The 26,652-nt window shown below is 46.4% G+C and overlaps 2 protein-coding genes across 5 annotated transcripts in view; one reads left to right on the top strand and one right to left on the bottom strand.

Moving 5' to 3' along the window:
- STAT2 (signal transducer and activator of transcription 2) overlaps positions 1-19,615 on the top strand; it is a 44,052-nt gene extending 24,437 nt beyond the window's left edge. For both annotated transcript variants that reach the window (XM_083489944.1, XM_083489945.1), the window contains exons 14-24: positions 495-554; positions 2,302-2,385; positions 3,487-3,585; positions 6,260-6,395; positions 9,663-9,712; positions 9,793-9,881; positions 12,172-12,311; positions 12,806-12,994; positions 15,329-15,386; positions 18,695-18,978; positions 19,160-19,615. In XM_083489944.1, the coding sequence (XP_083346070.1) occupies positions 495-554; positions 2,302-2,385; positions 3,487-3,585; positions 6,260-6,395; positions 9,663-9,712; positions 9,793-9,881; positions 12,172-12,311; positions 12,806-12,994; positions 15,329-15,386; positions 18,695-18,978; positions 19,160-19,335 (1,365 nt within the window). In that variant the 3' untranslated portion in view covers positions 19,336-19,615. The remainder of the gene's footprint in view (positions 1-494; positions 555-2,301; positions 2,386-3,486; positions 3,586-6,259; positions 6,396-9,662; positions 9,713-9,792; positions 9,882-12,171; positions 12,312-12,805; positions 12,995-15,328; positions 15,387-18,694; positions 18,979-19,159) is intronic.
- Positions 19,616-23,220: 3,605 nt separating this feature from the next.
- IL23A (interleukin 23 subunit alpha) overlaps positions 23,221-26,652 on the bottom strand; it is a 41,893-nt gene continuing 38,461 nt past the window's right edge. For all 3 annotated transcript variants that reach the window (XM_083490584.1, XM_083490582.1, XM_083490583.1), the window contains exon 4: positions 23,221-23,701. In XM_083490584.1, coding sequence (XP_083346710.1) covers positions 23,537-23,701 — 165 coding nt within the window. In that variant the 3' untranslated portion in view covers positions 23,221-23,536. The remainder of the gene's footprint in view (positions 23,702-26,652) is intronic.

Genomic DNA, 26,652 nt, shown 5'->3' with positions numbered 1-26,652 from the left:
CGTGTGCTGCTCTGGTTCGCCAGAAGCGGCTGAGTCATGCTGGCCACATGATCCAGAAGCTGTACGCTGGCTCCCTCAGCCAATAAAGCGAGATGAGCGCCGCAACCCCAGAGTCTGTCACAACTGGACCTAATGGTCAGGGGTCCCTTTACCTTTTTAGAATGTGCCCTTTTATTTAAAATGCATCTCTAGGTTATTTGTGGGGTCTGTCTGGTGTTTTTACATGAGTAGAATGTGTGCTTTTATTTAAAATGCATCTCTGGGTTATTTGTGGGGCATAGGAATTCGTTCATTTCCCCCCCCCCAAAAAAATATAGTCCAGCCCACTACATGATCTGAAGGACGGTGGACCAGCCCATGGCTGAAAAAGGGTTGCTGATCCCTGTCTCAGAGGCATGAGAACAGCTTTGACTTCTGCCAGGGGGCGCTGCCCAGCATTATGGCATCTGGTTGCTTCCAGCCCTGTAAACATGTGGTTCTTCTTCTCTTTGCAGATGCTGAAGGAGCAGAAATGCGGTTTGGGCAAAGGCAAGGGCAGCAAAGGCCTCAGTGAGGTGGGTTTGCCTTTTCCAAGAGTGGCTGGCTCAATGCAGCCGTGATGTGGCTCCTCTTTGGCCTCCCAGCAGTGCTATTGCTGTTGCTTACAGGACGAGCAGGCTTAGTGGGGTGGCTTTGTAAGCACACCAGTCCGATCCGATCAGTTTATTACGGCCATAGACCAGCAGTTTTAAAATGGCAAAAAAAAACAATTATAAAAGCAAGATACAATAGTTATGTGAACAAGCCGGAATAAAAACAGAGAGACAAGTGCCGCTAACCAACTAGAATTTTAGCTGCTACTGGAACGATCCAGTTGAACACTGGATTGTCGTGTGTCTAAAATGCAAGATTTCATAAAGGAAATAATAATAATAATAGTAGTAGTAGTGCCTCCATAAGGCTTGCTGTCCTTTATTTATCACGATTGCCCTGTGGGTAATAGCCGATGCACAGAATCGTCCTAGTGTGTAATCAGAGGGTTTCTATCTGATAACAGGCATTTTAAAGAGAAGGCCTCAGTTCTCCGCAGACTTAGGTACGATATTGCCATCTCTCAACCTGGGTTTTCCATTGACTGCTGGAAATCCAAGGCTCTTAGTCAGACGTAGTACAGACAGAAAAGTGTTTTTCAAGTTAAGTGTGCTCTGTCATTATTTCTTTTATTATATTCATCCATCACTTTCTGCAGGAAGATGTCTTGAAGGGACTTTGGAATCCGTAAAATACAGAACAACTTGATAATAAATTGAAAGCCAAATGCATTGGGGGTGTGTGTGAATACAACAATGCATACAGTAGAGTTAGTTTGCTTGGAGGCTTGGGGCATCCTCATCACAATAAACTGACATTGTACTGTATTTCATGGCCTTTTTGGCACAGACACACCTAAGTACCGTATTTTTCGCTCTATAAGGCGCACTTTCCCCCTCCTAAAAAGTAAGGGGAAATGTGTGTGCGTCTTAAGGAACGAATGCAGGTGGGAGGCTCTGCTCAGCGCTCCCTTTAAAGAGCCGTGTGGAGCGTGTGTGTGGCTCTTGGGGGCCTTTCCCGGAGGAGGGAGAAGAGCTGCCCTTCTCCTTCCTCGGGGAAAAGCCCCCAAGAGCGTGCGGCTCTTTTGGGAGGAAAGTCAGTAGGCTTGCTTTCGCTGAAGCCAGGAGGGCAAGAGGGATCGGTGCACACCGATCCCGCTTGCTCTCCTGGCTTCAGGGATAGCCCTGCAAAGCCTCCTGAGCGAAGATGGAGGAGCGCTCCCTCTTAGCTCAGGGTGCTTTGCGTTGCTTTCTTATTTCTTGTTTTCCTCCCCTAAAAACTAGGTGCGTCTTATCGTCTGGTGCATCTAATAGAGTGAAAAATATGGCTTTTGGGAGTGTGTATACAGTGGTACCTCGGGTTACATACGCTTCAGGTTACATACATTTCAGGTTACAGACTCTGCTAACCCAGAAATAGTGCTTCAGGTTAAGAACTTTGCTTCAGGATGAGAACAGAAATCCTGCTCCGGCGGCAGCAGCAGCGGGAGGCCCCATTAGCTAAAGTGGTGCTTCAGGTTAAGAACAGTTTCAGGTTAAGAACGGGCCTCCGGAACGAATTAAGTACTTAACCCGAGGTACCACTGTAGTCAGTTTTTCTAACACTTCTCGCATCTGATGTTCACAACCCAATAAATCTTTAAGGTTCTAGAAAAACCTGTATAAAATAACAGACTCAACTAGGTGTGTGCCTCTTGCCTTTGCTAATTCTCATTCTCTCTCCCTCCCATAGGGATTATTGCCTGTCACAGAGGAGCTTCACACCATCACTTTCATCCTGGACTATTGCTACCAAGATTTTACCTGTCAGCTGCAGGTATGAGGACCTCACTGATGAAGTTAGGAGTTGGTTGTGGTTGAATGCAGTCCTCTTACTGGCCAGGTTGCTTGAAGTTAGCCTACTGAAGAAATGAACCTATGCTGCCAATTCTCATAGCAAACCAGTATGAAGGAAGCAGCACATAAGCAGCACACAAAACACTACCAAACAAACCATTCTACGTTCTAAATCTTATATTAATAATCCAAAAATTGAGAGAACAAGGTACAAGAAGCCACAAACAGAAAACTCATTCAAATTGTGTCCAAAAGGAAAATTCAGTCTTTAAAGTTCCTTTAGCCAGGCTCCTGTAGATTTCAACAAAGATAAGTTTGATCAAACGAGGTGTCGGCGATGTTACGCTCAACGGTTAGATATCAACGAAGATTAAATAAAATTTCTAAATAATATCTGAACAGACAAGTACAAAAGTCTCTACTTACACTCCATATGTTACATTCCTTCTTGGCTTAAGCTACAATGTTTAATTTCTTTCTTCAGGAAATTCTCCCTCAAGATTTTGGTGTGTTTACATACATTGACTGCTGATATAAACCAAAACCTGATTAACCTTTAAACATTCATTATGTAATTTCTGAGAATATAAATACGAAAATCAATCCTTGCACTTCATATGCTAAGTTCTTTCTTGACTTAAGCATTTATTTTATTTAAACACTAATAAGTTTTGGTTTGTACCACCAGTGAATATTTATAAATATATCAAAACCATGAGAGAGAATTTACTGAAGAAGCCCAAGACTCTTCATGGGCGAAACAGGTGACAAACGCCGGCACCCTGTTTATCTCTCGTGCGTAACATCACCAAATCTTCGTTTGATCAAACTTATCTTCGTTGAGAATATTTTTGTCACTGCAGAAGAACGAGATGGCGCTGAGAGGAGATTGGGAAGAAGGAAGATCCATTAGGCCCATCTATCAACTGCCTTCCTCGTGTTTTTGCCTCCATTTGTGAATACTGGTCAAGGAGAGAGCAGAATTTGTCATATGGGGACCATGGCCTTTTTAATTTGGCCCAGGGTCTGGGATCTGCATTTATTGGTGCTCTTTCAAGATTTGTGATCTTTCTCCTCTTAGACATCCACTTTGCCAGTGGTGGTCATCTCTAATACCAACCAGATGTCCAGTGCTTGGGCCTCTATCTTATGGTACCTCATGTTCAGTCCAAACCCAACGGTAAGAAACATACTACATTTCTCTCTTTTTTGGAAGCCCTCTCTGTGGGATAGGGTTGACCCCCTAGCCCAGGGGTCTGCAACCCGCGGCTCCGGAGCCGCATGTGGCTCTTTTACACCTTTGCCGCGGCTCCGGGGCGGATACTAGCGATGGGAGGGGGGGCATTGTGCGCCCCGACACTCCCCACTGTGGCAGGCGCTGTACTGGCTGTGACGTCACATGGGGGCGGTGTGTGCGTTAGTCACGCACCGTCCCGATGTCACCTTCCCGCCCGCCCGCCCGCTACATTGTAAGGGGCATGTACGCTGGTCACTGTTTTGAAGGGGAGTGAAGAACACACACACACAAAAAGGTAACTTGTTAATTTAATGTTTATTTCTATGAGGAGGAGTAATTCTGAGGGGTCAAACAAAGAAATAATAAAAAAGTGACAAAAAAGTTATTTTTATAATGACGAGTTTTGCGGCTCCCAGTTTTTTTTTCTTTGGAAACGGGTCCAAGTGGCTCTTTTTGTCTTAAAGGTTGCAGACCCCTGCCCTAGCCAGAAAGCATTTCGTTTCATTTCACTTTTAATTTGTAGACCGCCTTTTAAAATTACTATAGACAAGGTGGTTCACAAGCTGAAGAAACAACAAAATACACAACAAAGATCATAACCTGATAACAATCTGATTCAGTACAAAAAAATCATAATAAAAACATAACTTTGAAGTAAACCACTTATGTCAAGCAAAGTAATACTCAACAATCCATTTAAATATAATAGTACACAATAAATTTATATCACCTGAGGCCCTTCTTTGTGTGGCTTCTCAGCGTGAGCTTCCGGAAGGTGGCAACATAAGAACAGGGCCTTTTTTGCAGTGGCTCCCCGTTTGTGGAATGCTCTCCCCAGGGAGGCCCGGCTGCTGCCTTCATTATATACCTTTAGGCGCCAGGCAAAAAGGTCCCTCTTTACCTTTGGTTGATCTGGTTGACATCCTGTGCCCTTTTAAAATGTTTGTGGGGTGTGTGTGTGTGATATTGGGTTAACAACAACCCAATATTTTGATTATGTACTTTGTGGTTTTATATTCTGGTTTTATTCTGTGAACCACTCTGACACCTGCAGGTATAAGGTGGTATATAAAGAATAAGAATAAGAATAAATATACACTGAGGTCTAGCGCCGAGGGCCTTCTGGCGGTTCCCTCACTACGAGAAGCCAAGTTACAGGGAACCAGGCAGAGGGCCTTCTCGGTGGTGGCACCCGCCCTGTGGAACGCCCTCCCACCGGATGTCAAAGAGAAAAATAACTACCAAACTTTTAGAAGACATCTGAAGGCAGCCCTGTTTAGGGAAGCTTTTAATGTTTAATCGGTTATTGTATTTTAGTGTTTTGTTGGAAGCTGCCCAGAGTGGCTGGGGAAACCCCGCCAGATGGGCGGGGTATAAATAATAAATTATTATTATTATTATTATTATTATTATTATTATTATTATTATTATTATTATTATTAATTTAGCAGCAAATAATAATTTGATTCAGAATTCCAGTATATAAACTGCTGTCACTTAGATGTGGATACCTTGCCCATGTTTAGCCTGCAGCAACCTCCCAGTTTGGAAGATGGCAGATAAATACCCCCCCCACACACCTCGACCATGCTTCAGAGGATACCCGGAAACGCCCCCTGGAGAAACAATCACTAACTTTGGCGCTGGTCGCCTTTTATTTCCGGACTCCTTTCCTTGAGTGTTCTCCACAGCACACAACACTGCGCAGGGCATGTGCCTGCAGCAGTCTTGTACATGTGTCGACCCGTGACTTTTCTCCCCACAGGCAACCTGCTCTTCCTACATGAAAGTCGCTTCTGTGTACAGTGGTACCTCGGGTTACATACGCTTCAGGTTACATACGCTTCAGGTTACAGACTCCGCTAACCCAGAAATAGTACCTCGGGTTAATACTTTGCTTCAGGATGAGAACAGAAATCGTGTTCCGGCAGCGTGGCAGCAGCAGCAGGCCCCATTAGCTAAAGTGGTGCTTCAGGTTAAGAACAGTTTCAGGTTAGGAACGGACCTCCGGAACGAATTAAGTACTTAACCCGAGGTACCACTGTAATTTTATTAAAGATTTTCTTGGTTTACAAAAATACAGTGGTACCTCGGGTTACAGATGCTTCAGGTTACAGACGCTTCAGGTTACAGACTGCGCTAACCCAGAAATATTACCTCGGGGTTAAGAACTTTGCTTCAGGATGAGAACAGAAATCGTGCTCTGGCAGTGCGGCGGCAGCGGGAGGCCCCATTAGCTAAAGTTGTGCTTCAGGTTAAGAACAGTTTCAGGTTAAGAACGGACCTCCAGAACGAATTAAGTACTTAACCCGAGGTACCACTGTAGACAACATGGCGCTCTCCCAGATGTTGTTCGACTCCAGATCCCAGCAGCCTCAGCCCCATGGCGAACGACGGGCCTGGGATGAAGGGGACTTGGAACGTAGCGACACCTTCAGGGTTCCATGTTGGGTTTTTGTAACTCTTGCGACGTTGTCCCGGCCAGCTTTGTATCCAAAGCTTTTTATCGTCCCGGATTTCCCTCCAACCTCATGCCCTGTGTCCCTCCTGTTCCCTAAATTGGTCTCACCTGGCTCACCGTGTGTGTTTTCCCTCTCCCCTCCTGTCTTTCTCTCAGAACCAGCTATTTTTCTGCAATCCACCTGCTGCCACCTGGGACCAGCTGTCCCCAGTCCTGAGCTGGCAATTCTTGGCTGCTACTGACCGAAGCCTAAACGCAGATCAACTCAAGATGCTGAGAGAAAAACTCTGTGGTAATGGGGGAGTCTGGTAATGCGGGGCCAGTGTAGTGCAGTGGTTCAATTTATTTTGGATTTTCAGAACCCCACCATTTAGGACTGGGCCATATATTGATATATTGTCCAAAACCAGTATCATGATCGTCATAGTCATCATCCCTTTTAGTTGGTATACCGTCTTTCTATCTTACAATACCCAAGGCGGTTTGCAATCTGAAGAAACAAAAAATGTACACCTTGTAACAATCTAATGCAATACAAAAAGGTGATAATAAAACATAACTTTAAAATAAGCAACCTACATCAAATAAAGTAACGTTCAACAATCGTAAGAATAGTATAGAGCAATATTAAATATCAGCATTTAAAAATTAAACAGAAATCCACTCTTAACAATTACAATAAATAATTTCTAAACTACAATCGATAAAACAATGGCAAACCACAGGGCGTAAAATAATACAATACAAATTGAGAAGCAGAGACTTGAGGGTGAGGCAGTGCAGATGGAAGAAGGTCTTGTCTCTCCCCTCACAGTTCTTCCTCCAGCCACAGCTTCCTTATGAGGACTCCCAGGGCCCGGGGGGGGGGAGGGGGCACAAGGCAGGTGGAATGATACTGGGTTCATAATTTTTGACCTGGAAATGTATCATGAATCATGACGTGTGTATGTGTGTTTGTGTACTATGCAAGAATCACTGTGTGCGAAAAACCATGAAGCCAGCTTATTATTATTATTATTATTATTATTATTATTATTATTATTATTAATTTATTTATACCCCACCCATCTGGCTGGGTTTCCCCAGCCATTCTGGGCGGCTTCCAACTGAATATTAAAAACAATACAGCATCAGACATTAAAAACTTCCCTAAACAGGGCCGCCTTCAGTTGTCTTTTAAAAGTAAAATAGTTGTTTATTGCCTTGACATCTGCTGGGAGGGCGTTCCACAGGGCAGGCACCACTGCTGAGAAGGCCTTCTGCCTGGTTCCCTGTAACCTCACTTCTCGCAGTGAGGGAACCGCCAGAAGGCCCTCGGCGCTGGACCTCAGCGTCCATGCTGGATGATGGGGGTGGAGACGCTCCTTCAGGTATACTGGACCGAGGCCATTTAGGGCTTTAAAGGTCAGCACCAACACTTTGAATTGTGCTCGGAAATGTACTGGGAGCCAATGAAGATCTTTCAGGACTGGTGTCTTGTGGTCTCGGTGGCCACTCCCAGTCACCAGTCTAGCTGCCGCATTCTGGATTAATTGCAGTTTCCGGGTCACCTTCAAAGGTAGCCCCACGTAGAGCGCATTGCAGTAGTCCAAGCAGGAGATAACTAGAGCATGCACCACTCTGGCGAGACAGTCTGCGGGCAGGTATGGTTTTAGCCTGCGTACCAAGTGGAGCTGGTAGACAGCCGCCCTGGACACAGAATTAACTTGCGCCTCCATGGACAGCTGTGAGTCCAAAATGACTCCCAGGCTGCGCACCTGGTCCTTCAGGGGCACACTTACCCCATTCAGGATCAGGGAGTCCCCCACACCTGCCTGCCCCCTGTCCCCCAGGAACAGTACTTCTGTCTTGTCAGGATTCAACCTCAATCCGTTAGCCGCCATCCCTCCTCCAACTGCCTCCAGATGGTTGCTTCTCTCGATTTCTGTAGCTCCTGTTAACTCTTCCAGCTCACCTCTCCCCTGACTCATGCATGGGGCAGCGAATCACAAGACCAGGCGCTGGCAAAAATCACAATGCCAGGAAAACGGTGAAGCCAGTCAATGCCTCTACATAGCTCCATCTTTATTTCAAACATTGTGATACAGCAGTGTATTGCAATGTTTAGCGGGTGAAAAATCACAAAGTTGAAAACCAGCTATTTCCCAGCCCTAGCCACATTCTACCCTTTAAAAAAAATATATTTAGGATTTTCAATTAACCACCATTCTACCCTTGGCCCATGCCCCACATACATCTTAAACCACATCACAATAAAAATATGTATTTAAATAGAAAGAATGCAACAATAAAAATGAAAATACAACAGTAAAAATAAAGGCAACAATAATAAAAAATACAATAAACATGCACCAGCTTAAAAAACCTTTTAAAAGGGACAACAGCAGTGATCATGGGTAAAAGATTCCTTAACAGGCAACAGCTGGCTGTAATAAAAATGCTGGGCCCCCCATGCCTCACCTTAGGTGGGAGGAAGAGAAGGGCCTCTCTCTCTGTTAAAAAGTGGCCAGGATGTTTTGAGAGGATGTGAACCCCTCAAGTGTCCTGGGCCCCATAAGTCCCTACGCAGGTGGATTTTCCTCCTCACGTCTTCAGCAAAGTCCTTTAACGCGTAACCCCATTTTAAATGGGGGGAAATACAGTGGTACCTTGGTTCTCAAACTTAATCCGTTCCAGAAGTCCATTCCAAAACCAAGGCGTTCCAAAACCAAGGCACGCTTTGCCATAGAAAGTAATGCAAAATCATAGAATCATCGAGTTGGAACAGACCACAAGGGCCATCGAGTCCAACCCCCTGCCAAGCAATTAATCCATGCCAGACTTTTAAAAACAACCCCTAAAACAGCAATTTAACATGAATTTTACTATCTACCAAGACTGTTGATCCATAAAATGAAAGCAATAATCAATGTACTGTGTTATAAAATAAATAAGACAGTATTGTAGATGATAAAAACGTGTTAAAAAAAAAAATCTTACCTGCACTGATGATATTGTTTGGATTTGGGTGGGGGGTGGCTTTTATCCATTTCCGCAGTCACACAATCAATCAGTAGCTGAACTGGGTTCCACACGGTCACAAAAACGAATGAACCGAAAAAGCCTCAAAAACAAAAACGCAAAATAGATGGCAGAAACAAAGGCGCCAAACTTAATCCGTTCCAGAAGTCCGTTTGACTCAGAAATATTCGAAAACCAAGGCGCAGTTTCTGATTGGTGCAGGTGCCCCGGAAACAATAGCTGACAACCACACTGGACATTCGGCTTCTGAAAAATGAAAACCGGAACACTTACTTCCGGGTTTTCAGCGTTTGGGAACCAAGGCGTTTGAGAACCAAGGTACCACTGTATTTCCATCAGTGACCATGAATGTAGAGCCAGGGTTGGTGGTAGCTGTTCAAGATAGAATGAACAGAGTGTTGTCTTCTGTTCCCTCAAGTCCATAAAGTGGAAGTAAGGGTGTTGGGGTGCCAAAGAAGGGTCAACTAACAGGCCTCATCCCCCTCATTTCTCTCAAAACAATTATTCAGCTCAATTTTGCCTTCTCTTTCCACCAAAGGACCAAATGCAACATCGCAGAGCACAGTCGCCTGGGCACAGTTTGCCAGGGTAAGCGCCGCCCCTGCCTCCTTCTGTTGCTCACCGAAGCGCTTTCCCTCTTCTTATTTCCTCTCCCCTGTTCCCCACAGCCTACTTCGTACGCTTTCTCCTTCTGGACCTGGATTGATGGGATCTTGCTCCTGATCAAGGAGCACCTCCTGCAACTCTGGAACAACGAGTAAGGAACAGGGGTGGGGAAGAAGAGGGGGAAATTTGGCTTCTTCCTTCACAAATAGCAGAACTCGAGGAGTTGCACAAAGCCTTTAACGGCAACAGCCCCTGGAGGGCGCTGTTTGCTAGGGGGAGTTTTGCCCGTCTCTGCCAATCGTTGCAAAAGCCACCTGAGTTCTTTGCAAATACAGTGGTACCTCTTGTTAAGTACCGTATTTTTCGCTCTATAGGACGCACGTTTTTCCCTCCAAAAATGAAGGGGAAATGTGTGTGTGTCCTATGGAGCGAATGCAGGGGAGAGGCAAGCAGGAAAGGCCCCCAAAAGCCGCACACAAGCTCCGCGCAGCTCTTGCGGGCTTTTCCTCAGGAGGGATGAGGGACTGAGGCGGCCAGTGAGTCCCTTCTCCCTCCTCGTAGAAAAGCCCACAGGAGCCGCGTGCTCCTTAAAGGGTGCGCGGCTCCTGTGGGCTTTTGCGGGAGGTAGGGGTATTGCCATAGTCCCACGACTCTCTCCCGGCTGGAGAGGTGGTGCGCCTCGTTAGCCGCACGCCACCTCTCCAGCCGGGAGAGAGTGCGCAGGGCTAAAGAAGCCATAGCCCCGCGACCCTCTCCTGGCTGGAGAGGTGACGTGCAGCTATGGCAGCAGCCTCTCCGCTGCTCCCCAACCTGCTCTTTGGGGCTGGCGGTGGGCTTCCCCCTGCCAGCCCCAAAGAGCAGGTCGAAAGGAACCTGAAGCCTAGAGAGCAAGAGGGGTCGGTGCGCACTGACCCCTCTCACTCTCCAGGCTTCCAAGGTAGCCGCCTGAAGGCGACTGAACGCACCTTGAACGGCACCTTGTTTTAGAGGGGGGAAACAAGGGGGGGATTCTCCCCCTCTCTGCACAGCGCCTCCTGCCGCTTTGCTGAAGGGGCGCTGGGCAGAGAGGGGGAGATTTTTTCCCCCTTGTTCTCCCCCCTCTAAAACAAGGTGCGTCCTATTGTGCAGTGTGTCCTATAGAGCGAAAAATACGGTACTTAATTTCTTCCGGAGGTCCGTTCTTAACCTGAAACTGTTCTTAACCTAAAGCATCACTTTAGCTAATGGGGCCTCCTGCTGCTGCCGGAGCCCGATTTCTGTTCTCATCCTGAAGCAAAGTTCTTAACCCGAGGTACTATTTCTGGGTTAGCGGAGTCTGTAACCTGAAGCGTATGTAACCCGAGGTACCACTCCAAACTCCCTTTCATAGAAGGATAGTTGTAGAGTTGGAAGACATTGTCTTACCCAATGCAAGATGATTCTTTTCAAATTAGATTCAGAAGCAGGACAAACGCAAGTGGGTAAGAAGGTTACAGATTTTATTCCAAACAGCAAGTACAGTCATACCTTGGGATGAATACGCTTCAGGATAAGTATTTTCAGGTTGCGCTCCGCGGTGACCCGGAAGTAACGGAGCGCGTTATTGCTGGGTTTCGCCGCATGCGCAGATGGTCACAGTGACGTTACGTGCATGTGCAGAAGCGGAGAATCGCGGCAGACGCGGGTTGCATTCGCTTCTGGATTCAAATGGGGCTCCGGAACGGATCCTGTTCGCACCCAGAGGTACCACTGTAGTATATACATTACCAAGCAAGCACTTCACTCCACGGGGAATTGACCCCCAGGTAGCCTTTGATGCACAGCTCTGTGGCCAACAGACTGTGACAAACTCCCAACTGTTATATTCAAAACTAGGTGTTTTATAGATGCTGTCTCAGCTATGAACCACCCTGCCCTACATCCAAGTCATGTACAGTGGTACATACGTTTCAGGTTACATACGCTTCAGGTTACAGACTCCGCTAACCCAGAAATAGTGTGCACACGAAAGCTTATACCAAGAACTGACTTAGTTGGTCTTTAAGGTGCTACAGGAAGGAATTTTTTTATCCAGAAATAGTGCTTCAGGTTAAGAACTTTGCTTCAGGATGAGAACAGAAATCGGGCTCCAGCGGCGCGGCAGCAGCGGGAGGCCCCATTACCTAAAGTGGTGCTTCAGGTTAAGAACAGTTTCAGGTTAAGTACGGACCTCCGGAACGAATTAAGTACTTAACCCGAGGTACCACTGTACTGACTCGTTTTTAGTAACTGAGTAGATTCCTTGTCCTTGTGACTCAGGGGAGGGGGCTGCAGGAAGAGATCGTCATAAAAGTAATTTTATTATTTGTACCCCACCCATCTGATGTGAGGCTACAGTTGTTGGGAAGGGAGTTAAGGCAGCGCAAAGGTGGCAGCTCTTTGACCTCGATATTTCTCCTCTTCCCACCCGCATCGCATCCTAGTCTCATCATGGGCTTCGTGAGCCGCAAGCGGGAGAGGAGTTTGCTGAAGAAGAAGAGGGCAGGCACCTTCCTGCTGCGCTTCAGTGAGAGCACCGCAAATGGGGGCATCACCTTTACCTGGGTGGACTTCGACGACACAGGTTAATTCCTGGAATTCTCTCCCTTGCCTTGCCTTGTGGTGCCAGCGTGGTGTAGTGGTTAAGAGCGGTAGACTCGTAATCTAGTGAACCGGGTTTGATTCCCTGCTCCTCCACATGCAGCGGCTGGGTGACCTTGGGCTAGTCACACTTCTCTGAAGTCTCTCAGCCCCCACAGGTTGTTTGTTGTGAGGGAGGAAGGGAAAGGAGAATGTGAGCCGTTTTGAGACTCCTTAAAGGGAGTGAAAGGCGGGATATAGGATCCTTGTCATTCATGCTCACATAGCACATTGGTGGCGCTTTGAGAACCTTTGCTGCTCTGTGCACCCGGAACACTAGAGTGAACATCCTTTATTTAATGCTGTTTTTACTGTGTTATGTGAGCTGGTCTTTGACCGTAATAAATTATCTATCTATCATCTGGATGGGTTGATCTCCAGACAAGATCAGAAAGAACTCCACCTGACACTTTGACTAGGTGTTTCTAACCTCTGCAGGTTCCCCCAGATTCCAGTCAGTGGAGCCCTACACCTGCGTCGAGCTCAAGTCCCTGGCACTGCCAGACATCATCCATGACTATCACTTCCTGGCTATGGAGCAAAAATCTGAGAATCCACTGAAGTACCTCTATCCTGACACGCCCCGGGATACAGCTTTTTCTCCTTACTATAGCGAACGCCGGCAAGGTATTCCTGCCTGCCAGCTTGTCATGGGGTTCCCTCTTTCATGACAATCTTCTATGCCCTGAATTCCAGGGCATTCGGATGTCTTGCATTTTCACATTTGTGGGCCCGGCTTATATGTATTCAGTATTTCTGTAATCTCGCCGTGCAGAATTCAGCCTCCTCAGGTGATGATTATGATTTACTGAATTTATATACCGCCCTATTCCCAGGGGTCTCAGGGGTAAGATAGAAAACCACAAAATACCGTATTTTTCGCTCTATAAGACACACCAGACCATAACATGCACCTAGTTTTTGGAGGAGGAAAACAAGAAAAAAAATATTCTGAATCTCAGAAGCCAGAACAGTAAGAGGGAGCACTGCGCAGCAATCCCTCTTGCTGTTCTGGCTTCTGGGATAGCTGCGCAGCCTGCATTCGCTCCATAAGACGCACACACATTTCCCCTTACTTTTTAGGAGGGAAAAAGTGTGTCTTATAGAGCGAAAAATACGGTACATAATAAAAGTTAAAACAACAACCCAACAACACGCCTTCCCCCCAAAAACCACATTTAAAAGGGTATAGGATTAAAATCAGATCCACCCAAAGGCTTGGTTAAAAAGAAACGTTTTTGCCTGGTGTATAATGAAGGTGCCAGCCGAACTTCCCTGGGGAGAGCATTCCACAGATGGGGAGCCACTGCAGAGAAGGCCCTGTTCTCGTGTTGTCACCCTCTGGGCCTCTCAAGGAGGCGGCACATGAAGTAGGGCCTCAGAAGATGATCTCAGGGTCTGGGTAGGTTCATGTGGGAAGAGGCAGTCCTCAACGTATTGGGGTCCTGAGCTGCAGAGAACTTGATTGCTGGTGAGGTGAGGTTTTGAAACAACATCTGCAGCTTTTAGGGCTGCCATGATGATGATGATGAGGCTTTTTCCAGCCGAAACTCACTAGATGTCAGTTCCGGCACATCTCAGGTGAGCGCCATTGCCATTATAAGAGAATAAGGGAGGTGTTCATCGTGAGTTCCGGCACCTCTTTTTCTAGAAAAAAAAGCACCGACGATAACTATGGTAAACTTTATATGCTGCCATCTATGTTCTAGAACTTCACAGAGTAACATAATTTACAACAAAAAGAAGAAAAAGCCAGGGCCTCTGCTCTGCGGAGTTTACTGTCTAAGGATGAAGACAGATAATAATTATACAGAACCGGAATGTGCAGCAAATTTTTCAGCTGTGGTGTGGGCCTGGCTTAGTCCCAAATTTGGACATGCACACCAGCAAGTTGAAGGTTAACTCAGCTGTTAGTCTTGCCCCCATAAGTAGGCTGTCTGCTTTTATTTTGGGGAGATTAATAAAGGAATGTTTTACATGAAGGCTTACCTACTTATTTGCCATTGTATTGGCTGTTAAGAAATATTTTTGAAAGTGCAAGACTTCTCCATGGGTTGGGGTGAAGGGAGCAAGGTTCATTGGTCACATCATCAGGGGAAGGCCAATCAGTGCTGCTGGCTTCTGCTTCACACTTGCAAACCGCCTGCCCCTGAGCTTGTCTCTTGAGAATTAAAATACCGCATTTTTTGCTCCATAAGACTCACTTTTTCCCTCCTAAAAGGTAAGGGGAAATGTGTGTGCGTCTTATGGACCGAATGCAGGCTGCACAGCTATCCCAGAAGCCAGAACAGCTAGAGGGATCACTGCTTTCACTGCACAGCGATCCCTCTTGCTGTTCTGGCTTCTGAGATTCAGAATATTTTTTTTCTTGTTTTCCTCCTCCAAAAACTAGGTGCGTCTTGTGGTCTGGTGCATCTTATAGAGCGAAAAATACAGTACATTTGGACATTAATCTGGTGCTGGGGCTTCATAGACCTCCATAGGTCCTACAGTAAAAGTGTCACCCTGAAAACACTTCCAGAATGATTCCACAGCTCTAAAAACATGGAGTCTGCCTTCAGTCTTAACACAGCATCCACACAACATTGTTGGCCAACCTGTTCCCCCCCTCTAGTTAATCCAGATATCCCCTTTCCTCTACACAGATGATATTTGCTTTTTAAATAAATAAATAAATCATAGTTACTAACTCTGCAACTCAGAAACTTCAAAGTAAATTATTCCTTTTTTTATATATAAAAAGGTGTGCATTTGCATATCAACAAGACAGATTTCCAGATCTCTTCTCAAGCATAGAATTTGAGTAACGTTTGTACAAGCTTCAGGCACTCTCTGAATGCAGAATCCACTGAGGCAGAACTCATGGGTGCTGAGCTCAGTGCTGTCTTCCTTGCTTTGGTTGGTGAGGGGTCCAATCCTGCTTCTAGCTCCCTTACACACCCTGTTTTCTCTCCTTCCCAGCGGACCTGACAGAAGAGAGACGCTACTTGAACCGCCGCCTGATCAGAGTCTCGTCTCAGTGAGTTGTGCCATCTCATCCCATGTCAGCCTCTTGGAGAGCTTACCGCATTTTTCTCTCCATAAGTCACACTTTTTCCCTTCTAAAAAGAAAGGGAAAATGCCTGCGTGTCTTATGGAGCGCATGCACTGGACCGGAGCCATGGCTCCAGTCAGTCAAGCAAAGTGGGAGCCGCTTACAGGGCTTCTGTCCCGCTTTGCGCGGTTCTCCCTTTGCTTGCTTTACAGCGAGCCGGGAGGAGGCAGGCGATTCAAAGCCAGCAGGCGCTTTTAAAAGCGGTGCCTAGCCAGCAACAGCTGCAGCAGCCTCAGCTAGCAAATGTCCGCGTGCTCCCTAAACGGAGCAATGAGGCTGTAGAGGGACGGCAGGGGACAGGAGGGGTTGGATCCGGAAGGATAAAATTTAAGCAACCAGCAGCAAAAAAACCCCAACCTCGAGTTCTGAGCCACGAGCGCAGTGAAAATCAGGAGGCAAAATAGGCAGGCTGCTGGGGACTGGAGGGCAGGAGATGAGGGAGAGGGGAAAATTACGCAAATCCCCCCACGTCTCAGCTGATCCATTGGCTCCTTGAGCATGCACACTAAACAAACATACAGCTTCTGTCCCTCTCAGTCTCACTCTGATATACCAGTAGCCTATTAAATAGTTTAGTACAACATTTGCTTCAGAATATTTTTTCCCTGTTTTCCTCCTCTGAAAACTAGGTGCGTCTTAAGGTCAGGTGTGCCTTATGGAGCGAAAAATACGGTACTTGCCATGCCAGATCTGATCACACCTCTTTCAACTTCTGAGCCTATTGGGGACATCAGAAATTTGGGGCTGCCCTGCATACTTAACCCCCTGGGCCGGGGTTGTGGGGAGGAACATCCTGGGATCCCCCTATCTACAGTGGGCAACTTTGACCTGACGTTTCTATGAAGTCTGGTGACTCCAAGCACTAAGGGAACTCCTTAGTGTAGCTGATCCTCAGAGGACCAGCTCTCACCACCCATCAGCTTATCAGTGATGTCACATAGAATGTCAGGTGTAAGGCAGGTGGGTGTGGCTTTGGGGAAACACCCTGATGGGCCAAATTGGGACATCTGGTGGGCCATAGCCAAAGACACCCAAACCTTAGGCAAAGACAAAACTTTAACCTATGCTCAATGGGATAAAAGGCTCTTTGCAGCTTGCTTGATGCCTAAAGAAGAGGCAGCCAAACAAAGCTTTTTAGGGGGAGCGTTTTGCAGCCTGGTTGCCATGTTAGAAAAGGCACTGCCTCAACATCCCATCTAGGCCTGCATCTGAAAGTCGTAGCGCACTCTCTCTCCCTTGTGGACAGGCAGTGAAGCTGCATGTTGGAAAATTCAGGATAGAATTTTGCCTAAAATGTATAATCTGTTATTAGATTGGGGGGGGGGATAGATTTTAACCTCTGGGAAAAACTTAAATGATTTGAAGTTTACAGCATGTTATTCTTTAAAGGAGAACTACAGTGGTACCTCAGGTTAAGTACTTAATTCGTTCTGGAGGTCCGTTCTTAACCTGAAACTGTTCTTAACCTGAAGCACCACTTTAGCTAATGGGGTCTCCCGCTGCTGCCGCGCTGCTGGAGCACGATTTCTGTTCTCATCCTGGAGCAAAGTTCTTAACCCGAGGTACTATTTTTGGGTTAGCGGAGTCTGCAACCTGAAGCGTATGTAACCCAAGGTACCACTGTACTTGAAAACGATTTGCAGATGGTATTTAACTCCGAGTAGCCTAGGACTTGCCGATCAGAAGGTCAGCGGTTCGAATCCCCGTGACGTGAGCTCCCGTTGCTCGGTCCCTGCTCCTGCCAACCTAGCAGTTCGAAAGCACGTCAAAGTGCAAGTAGATAAATAGGTACCACTCTGGTGGGAAGATAAACGGCATTTCCATGCGCTGCTCTGGTTTGCCAGAAGCGGCTTAGTCATGCTGGCCACATGACCCGGAAGCTGTACGCCGGCTCCCTCGGCCAATAAAGCGAGATGAGTGCTGCAACCCCAGAGTCGGTCACGACTGGACCTAATGGTCAGGGGTCCCTTTATATTTACCTTTACCTAGCTTTGCTAAGATGTATAAGACTGAATCAGATCAGTGCTGGAGATGCAAAGAGGTTGAGGGAACATTCTTTCATATGTGGTGGACATGTAAAAGAGTAAGAGAGTATTGGGAAATAATCCATAATGAATTGAAAAAAATGTTTAAAGGTACTTAAAAAACACACACCACAGAGTCCTTTTTGTTGGGGATAATTCCAACGGAAATTCCCAGATGTCAGAAAAGGTTATTTATATATGCCACTACTGTGGCCCGTGTTTTGTTAGCCCAAAAATGGAAAATGAGTGCGGTCCCAACCAGAGAAGAATGGCAACTTAAGCTGACAGAATATGCGCAGCTTGCAGACTTAACATATAGAATAAAGGAACAAGCAGAATATACGTTTAGAGAAGATTGGAAAACATTTATTGAATATATGGTGGCGAATTGTGTACACCTGAAAATGTTGGCAGCAGTAAAATAAATTGAACAGCTGTTCGACAGTGGAATTTGCTGCCAAGGAGTGTGGTGGAGTCTCCTTCTTTGGAGGTCTTTAAGCAGAGGCTTGACAACCATATGTCAGGAGTGCTCAGATGGTGTTTCCTGCTTGGCAGGGGGTTGGACTCAGTGGCCCTTGTGGTCTCTTCCAACTCTATGGTTCTATGATTCTATGAAATAAGTTTTGATGGATGCAATAATGGAATACTGAATGGTTTAGTTTTTGTAAAATATGCAAGGATTTATGATATGCAAAATGAACCGTGGAAAGAGAAGAAGGGAAGTCATTGATATTTGAAGGATGTTTAAATGAGTATTTTAAATTGTAAAACTACACCCACCCACCCATATTTTTCTGTGTATAAGACGATGCTTTTGACTAAAAAAAAGGCAAAAATTGGGTGTCATCTTATACATGGATAGTGAATGCGGAGGGGGGATGTGCAATTAATGGCAGAAGCAAGCAGGAGATTGGCAGTTGCGATTGGGCGGGTGATTGATGGCTGCAGCAAGTGGGCAGGTGGGGTGTTGGAGGTGGCGAGTGGGCAGAAAATTGTCGGCTGCAGCGAGGTGTGTAATTGGCAGTGGCTGTGGCAAGCGATCAGCTGTGGTGGGCAGATGGGTGAGTGATTGGAAGAAGTGACCTCCCCACCCCCCAAAAAAGCTAAACAACTTAATTTCGGGTTTTATAAAAATAGTGTCGTCTTATACATGTGGCGTCTTATACACAGAAAAATACGGCATGCATATATATGTTCTTATTTATCCAGGCAGCCAGAAGAGGCCCAGGTTCCCAGGCCGAATGATTTGGCCCTTGCAGACGATGAGCACTTGAACCACGATCTGGCGCAATTGGAGCACTGCGTTCAAGTTCCCAGGCTGAATGGTTTGGGCCTTGCAGACGATGAGCACTTGAACCACGATCTGGCCGGATTGGAGCACTGCGTTCAAGCTCCCTGGCTGAATGGTTTGGCCCTTGCAGATGATGAGCACTTGAACAATGATTTGGTGGGCTTGGCGCGCGGCCTGCAATGCCTTCTGTCTGACAGGCAAGGTGAGTGGTGAATCTGTGGCCCTCTTGAGGGGCGAAGTCCTTGCAACAGAGGGTGGTCTCTTGGGGCTACATTTGCAATGCTTTGGGTTTCTTATTCTGGGTCGCAGCACACCAGATCTCTACAGCATTTCCTCCTTCAGTTCCCAGATGATTCTCTCCTCTCCTGTTTCTTCCACACCAGATCCTTTCCTTCCACTGCCGGGTGATGATCAGCAGTTGCTACCACCACCCATTCGTCTGTTTGAGGCGCCTGATGAGATCCCAGAACTGAATGTGATGCCTCATGAGATCCCAGAGCTGAACGTGACGGCTGATGAGATCCCAGAGCTGAATGTCGATGAAAGCGATTTTCAATAGGTGATGATTTCTGGCAAGATGGAGGCCTAAAACTGTGGCTCTGCTCCCTTCTGACTGCCTACTGTCTTCCTTGTGCCCCCGCCATGGAGCATGGCTTTCTTATTAATCAATTCAAAGAGGACGCTGAACCACCTTTGAAGTTGCTCTTGAGTGTTCAGATAGAGAGAGAGGCTGGAGACTGGGAATGCCTGAAAATGGGTGCGTAGGCAAAATGGGTGCGTAGGCCCTTCCCGTGTGTGGCTGCCAGCTCAACCTGTATATTTGTAAATAAGCATGTCCTATCCATAGCTGTCAAGCGTCTCTTATTTGGCGGGAAACTCCTTTATCCCAGCGCCATGTCCCACTGCTGTCCCTTATTGAAGAAGAGAAGAAGAAGAGTTTGGATTTGATATCCCGCCTTTCACTCCCCTTCAGGAGTCTCAAAGCGGCTAACATTCTCCTTTCCCTTCCTCCCCCACAACAAACACTCTGTGAGGCGAGTGGGGCTGAGAGAAAGAAAGAAAAAGAGAGAGAGGGAGACTTCAAAGAAGTGTGACTGGCCCAAGGTCACCCAGCAGCTGCATGTGGAGGAGCGGAGACACGAACCCGGTTTCCCAGATTACGTGACTACCGCTCTTAACCACTACACCACACTGGCTGGGTGTCCCTTAAATTTCCCAGGTTTCAAAGGAAGCAGCTCCTCTCCCTCCCTCCCTGCTGGCCAGGGAGGAGGGAGGCTCCAAGTGTGTTGCTTGGCTGCCCGGCCCACCCCCCTCCGGCCTCCTCTCACCAGCCTCGGCCCCCGGGAGCCCCTCCCCGCCGGGACCGGTGGGAGCCTTAGGCCCTTCCACCACCACCCTCCTCGCGGCCGCCGAACTAAGCCGTCTCTGCCTGGGGCTTCCCCTCTGCCTGCTGCCGCCGCTCCCGCTAGGTCGTACTGCGGCTGTGCCGCCAAAGGACCCGAATGAGATGGGCAGCCTGGCGCGCCCTATGAATTGCTGAGGAGCCTTGAGAGGAGAGCGAGGGCAACCATAGAGAAAGCAGTTCAGAGAGAGGAGGAGGAGGCGGAGGCGTGGGCAGGTGTTCCAAGGGCTAACCATGGAGGGGGAAAGCGGAGGAAGGACCGCAAGCGCTTCTCCCATAGATTTGTAGTGGTAGACTAGCATAGATGATCTGATCTGCGGGTTTAATTCGGGCGCTATTTCCCCCCCACTTCCTCCTGCCACGCCTGATGGAACTGAGAGCTGCAGATGGAGCACGAGAGAAAAGACACAGAACTGCAGCAGCATCTTCGTAGCTTGGGCTTCGTTTTGCTCGAAAAGTGGTCGCTGCTTGTAGTTATTTAATTGCAGTGTTTCATCGGCTGGTGTCTTGAGCAGCAACCTCTGGAAACGAAGGGCTAAAAACCGGCGCTGCTCTCCCAAATTATCTGGTCCCTTTTAACTGGTTGACTAAAATCCCTTATTTTGGCTGCTGGTCCCTTATTTTCAAATCTGTCAGTTGACAGCTATGGTCCTGTCCTTATGATGTCCTGTCCAGTCCAGCTTCTCCAGAACTTCCCATCATTTGGAGAAGTAGAAGGTGCAAATCAAACTGCATATTGGTACCTGCAAACATGGACAGAGGTTTCTCTTTTCTCTGGAATTTTGGTCCTTCTGTTCAGTCGTCCTTTCCAATTTGTATTTTTTTTCAGAGACTGTTCTGCTAATGTCATTTCCAAATCATTGCAGAGGCCCATAGGTTCCTTCCTTATCCTCCCACACCTTTTTCCAGACCTGATCTATGGCAGGGTTGGGGGTTTCGTGTGTGTTTGTTTTTGTAATAAAATCCACTTTTGCTGGCTCCACGGTTTTCGCCACATTGTGATTTTTGCATCGCGCACACATAAACACACACACACACACACACACACACCATGATTTGTGAAACGTTGCCAGGTCAAAAACTGTGGAACTGTTACCATGATATGGACTTCAAAATGGTCTTGGGCAATATATCGACTTTGGAAGTCGAATGGAATCCGTTCCGGAAGTCTGTTTGACTTCCAAAACATTCGAAAACGAAATTGCGGCTTTTGATTGGCTGCAGGAAGAAGCTGCGGAAGCCCTGTCAAACGTTCGGCTTCCAAAAGAACGTTTGCAAACTGGAACAATCACTTCTGGGTTTGCGGCGTTTGGGAGCCAAAACGTCCGAGTTCCAGGGCGTTCAGGATCCAAGATATGACTGTATTGCCCAACCCTAACGGTAGGTTGTGTACATGGCTTCCCATTAATCATTTGCTCATCCCACACATTTTCAGAGCATTTCCTTGCCACTTTCCTAACTGCAGAATACCCCTTAGTTGTTGGTTTTTTTGGGGGGTTTTAAATGGATTTGTTGTGCTCATACATGAGGCCTTTTAATCCTTTTTTACTTGCGCAAGCCTACATTCCCCACAATGCCCTTGAGCCTCTCCCAAAACAGTCTGGAGGTGTCCTTAATCGCTCCTCACGTTTTCCCCACTTCTGACCGGGTAGGGAAAGGTGGCTTTAATTACAGTGGTACCTCGGGTTAAGTACTTAATTCGTTCCGGAGGTCCGTTCTTAACCTAAAACTGTTCTTAACCTGAAGCACCACTTTAGCTAATGGGGCCTCCTGCTGCCGCTGCACCGCCAGAGCACAATTTCTGTTCTCATCCTAAAGCAAAGTTCTTAACCTGAAGTGCTATTTCTGGGTTAGCGGAGTCTGTAACATGAAGCATATGTAACCTGAAGCATATGAAACCCAAGGTACCACTGTACTGGTTTTGTCACATCGTGTAATCCCTGCCCCTTTAAAAACAACAATCTAATAATAATAATAATAATAATAATAATAATAATAATAATAATAATAATTTATACCCCGCCCATCTGGCTGAGTTTCCCCAGCCACTCTGGGCAGCTCCCAATCAAGTGTTAAAAACAGTACAGCGTTACATATTAAAAACTTCCCTGAACAGGGCTGCCTTAAGATGTCTTCTGAATTTCAGGTAATTGTTTATCTCTTTGACATCTGATGGGAGGGCGTTCCACAGGGCAGGCGCCACTACCGAGAAGGCCCTCTGTCTGGTTCCCTGTAGCCTCACTTCTCACAATGAGAGAACTGCCAGAAGGCCCTCGGCGCTGGACCTCAGCATCTGGGCTGAATGATGGGGGTGGAGACGCTCCTTCAGATATACTGGACCGAGGTGTTTAGGGCTTTAAAGGTCAGCACCAACACTTTGAATCGTGCTCAGAAACATACTGGGAGCAGTGGTATTTTGCTATTTAAAAATGAAAGGGGGCGTGGGAATAAAAGAGGAAAAGCTGCCAAACAGCTACAGTTGTTCTCTGGATGTTGGGGCATATTATCGGCCCACAATGAAATTTAGGGAGGGCCAGAGGCACTGCCAGTAAGAGGAGCGGGAACATACCCCAGGAGAAATAGAAGACAGAAAGAAACAGGGATATTACTGCAGGGGCACCTTGGCTAGGCTTGATGGTTCACCTTTATCTCTCTCCCTGTAACCTTCTCTTCCCTCTTTTCTGCAAATGGAATGCCAAGCCTTTTGCACACGGAGGACTAATTTTTTTAAAATAGCTTTTAATGGAGTAAGTCATACAAAATGTGTGCAACATTCATACACCCCTCCAAACAAATCATCCCTCAAAATGGAATGAATAAAACAGCATTCAAAGAAACAAATAAAAACGTGAAAATGTGGAAGATATTCAACAAACCCCTCCCCTTTAAAAAAAACATTTTAAAAGTTGGCACATGGATCCTCCCCACATTAAAATAATAATATTAAAATAATAATAATAATAATAATAATAATAATAAATTAATAATAATAATAAATTAATAATAATAATAAATTAATAATAAAAAATAACAGTAATAACAACAACATATTTATACCCGCCCATCTGGGCAGCTTCCAACAAAAGAATAAAAATACATTAAAACATCAGTCATTAAAAACTTCCCTAAACAAATCTTGGCCCCCTCGTCTTATCACCCGGTTTCTTACTAGCAGGGGATTGGGGCCGGTGTTTAAATAAATAAATAAATACATTAATACATTAAATAAAAATGTTAAATAAAAGCACGACAGCACGTGTGCTATCAATAAATTAAGTTCGTCGATTAAATACAATGAAAAGTGTACGACTTGGACGCACAAATCCACCCTTCTGCGTTGGGCTTCCCTCCTCCGATCTTAGTTTGCATTCCTGGCTAGCGCTGCGCAATGGGAAATGACTCTTGCCACCACGACGGCGAAGGACTGCAGGCGAAGCAGGATGGGGTCCTGCAAGGCTTGCTTCTCCCATTCGGACGAAATGGGAGGGAGTCCTGGGATGCTGCTTTCCATATTTCCTCCAACCTGTAGGAGAGAAAAGTATCAGGGTTAAGAACGCAGGAAAGAGCCCTGCTGTTGAATCAAGGGGAAACATAGGCCAACATGCTGTTTAGGGCTGGGCGATAAACTGGTTTTCATCAGCGCGATATATCGCCCGCTAAACATCGCTATATACCAATATATCACGATATCTTAAATAAATATGGGACTAGGTTGGCTTCATGTGTTTTTCTTGCATCGTGATCTTTGCATAGCTTGCGTACATCATGATTCGTGTTCTATTGTCAGGTCAGAAATGGTGAAACCGATATCACGATACGGATTTCAGATGGATTGAGCTTTGGTGTGTAAATAGGGTACTGGTACAAAACCAAACTTATAGTAAGTCAAATAATATGGAGAAAGTAAAGCTTAAGCGCATGTTTAAGGAATTTAAATCGGGAATGCAAAGGGAAGATCGGAGCACTTGACAAATTTAATCTCAAGTGGATGTACAAAGCAAGCATTAGTTAAAGAATGAATAATTGTTAATTTTCATTTTGCCTATAATATCTATTGTATACTTCCGTTATAAAGTTTTCAATCAATAAAGCACTCAAAAGCAAAAAAACAAAAACAAACTGGTTTGGGACGATATATTGCTGTGCCCTAATCCTGTTCTCTCACTTCCATACATGTATGGAAATGAGAGCTGGACCATAAAGAAGGCTGATCTCCGAAGAATTGATGCTTTTGAATTATGGTGCTGGAGGAGACTCTTGAGAGTCCCATGGAAGGCAAGAAGATCAAACCTCTCCATTCTGAAGGAAATCAGCCCTGAGTGCTCACTGGAAGGACAGATCCTGAAGCTGAGGCTCCAATACTTTGGCCACCTCATGAGAAGAGAAGCCTCCCTGGAAAAGACGCTGATGTTGGGAAAGATGGAGGGCACAAGGAGAAGGGGACGACAGAGGACGAGATGGTTGGACAGTGTTCTCGAAGCTACCAACATGTGTTTGACCAAACTGCAGGAGGCAGTGGAAGACAGGAGTGCCTGGCGTGCTCTGGTCCAGGGGGTCACGAAGAGTCGGACACGACTAAACAACAACAATCCTGTTCTCACAATGGCCTGCCAAGTGGTCCTGGGAAGCCTATAGGTGCAAAAACGCTTTCCCCCCTCCTGTGATCTTCAGAAACTAGTACTGTATATAGAAGCACACTGTCTTTGACAGGAAGTGGTACCTAGTCATCTGGGTCAGTAGCCTTATCCTCCCAAAGGGTTAAATACGCTTCCAGCCCAGGTGGCTAGTTCTGTAACGATGCCTCTGCCCTTATCCCACACTATATAAGCTTAGAAAGACACGCCTCTGCCCTTATCCCACACTATATAAGCTTAGAAAGACACGTGACCAGTGTTACTGAGAAAGCAAACCAACCCTGGTTATTTCATGATTGCTATTGCAGGACTGCTGTTTTGCCTGATCATTTTTTGACCGCTGACAATTCAGCAAGGATGCAATTTGTTGGGTGGGCGGGTTCCCAGGCAAGTGGATCCAGGGGGATATTGCACACTTTATAATTTGTAGGTGATGCAGTACATTTTGGCATGTATGTGAAGGAAGTGCATAACCCAGAGAGCATTTGCATAGCGAGTTTCAGTTCAGCTGCACAACACTCTATCTTTGAATCTTTATTTGCATCAGCCATAGCAATAAAACACACAATACGATATGCAAAAAATAAAGATAAAAAAGTCAATTATATAAAATACGTTTTGCGGGGGTTCGGATCAATAGTCAAATACTGTAGTGGATCTTATTCTAAGTGCCCCGGCTAAAAACCTTGTCACCTTGATCTGCCAAGAGAAAGGACACTGTGGCAATGGCTGGGTGACCCAGAATGGACAATAAAAGAGGGGTGATAACCTCATTCCTCAAGTCTTTTTAAAAAGTGCAAGTCAAAAGGACATACACCACCGATTCGGTACTGCCATCTCCACAGGGACATAGTCGTTTTTTGTGTGGAATTTGTTGGAATTGTCCCTCAAGTACAGCCAAAGGCGGTATATTCAATCTTGCGAGAGTAAAAGCGCGTCTATATTTTAGAATTGCTAAATTATGCAGCTAGGGTGCCAAAGACTCGAGGTGGGTGGGTGGAAAATAGTCATACCACGGGCAAAATTTCCTTATTGTGGCCAGACTGGTCTGTCAGCTGCACAACACTGCAAAAGTGAATCACGGCAAGTGGAATTCGGGGATTTTACTGGTCCCGAGCGCTTTCCCTGGGAGAACTCGCGCTCTATAGCTGAATTGGAGCAAATGGCAACCTGCAGAAAACCTAATTGCTGTTTGCTCCAATTCAGCGGTAGAATGTGGGTTTACCTGGGGAAAGCTCTGGGACAAAAATAAGTGATCAGAGGCGGACCTGGAAAACCCGAGCCTGTGCCTAGAAAGGCGAAGCGAAGGTAAGTAAGGATGAGAGCTCTGTGTTCCTTCACTTTCATTGCCAGCTGTAGGCTGCCTACACATCTGGTTTCTGTCTCTGCAGCCACTTGAGGGCGCTATGTCATCTTTCCAGCTCCCCTAAAGGAAGACTGATGTTCAGTGGGACTGAATGTCCATTGAGATCCGGCCACTTCCTAGCATGGAGGAAGAAAGCAGCTGGAAGCCAGGGATTTATTGCCTTACTTGGAGCACTTTAATGCAGTTAAATGGCACCAATCTAAATCTCTGGTCCCATGCTTGAAGTTGAATCCTGACAAGACAGAAGTACTGTTTTTGGGGGACAGGAGGTGGGCAGGTGTGGAAGACTCCCTGGTCCTGAATGGGGTAACTGTGCCCCTGAAGGACCAGGTGCGCAGCCTGGGAGTCATTCTGGACTCACAGCTGTCCATGGAGGCACAGGTCAATTCTGTGTCCAGGGCAGCTGTTTATCAGCTCCATCTGGTACGCAGGCTGAGACCCTACCTGCCCGCAGACTGGCTTGCCAGAGTGGTG

Source organism: Podarcis liolepis, assembly GCF_965112155.1.
Source record: "Podarcis liolepis genome assembly, chromosome: 2".
NCBI classification, from domain to species: Eukaryota; Metazoa; Chordata; class Lepidosauria; order Squamata; family Lacertidae; genus Podarcis; species Podarcis liolepis.
Note: the sequence above shows the minus strand (reverse complement) of the source record. Positions and strands in the feature narration are given on the sequence as shown.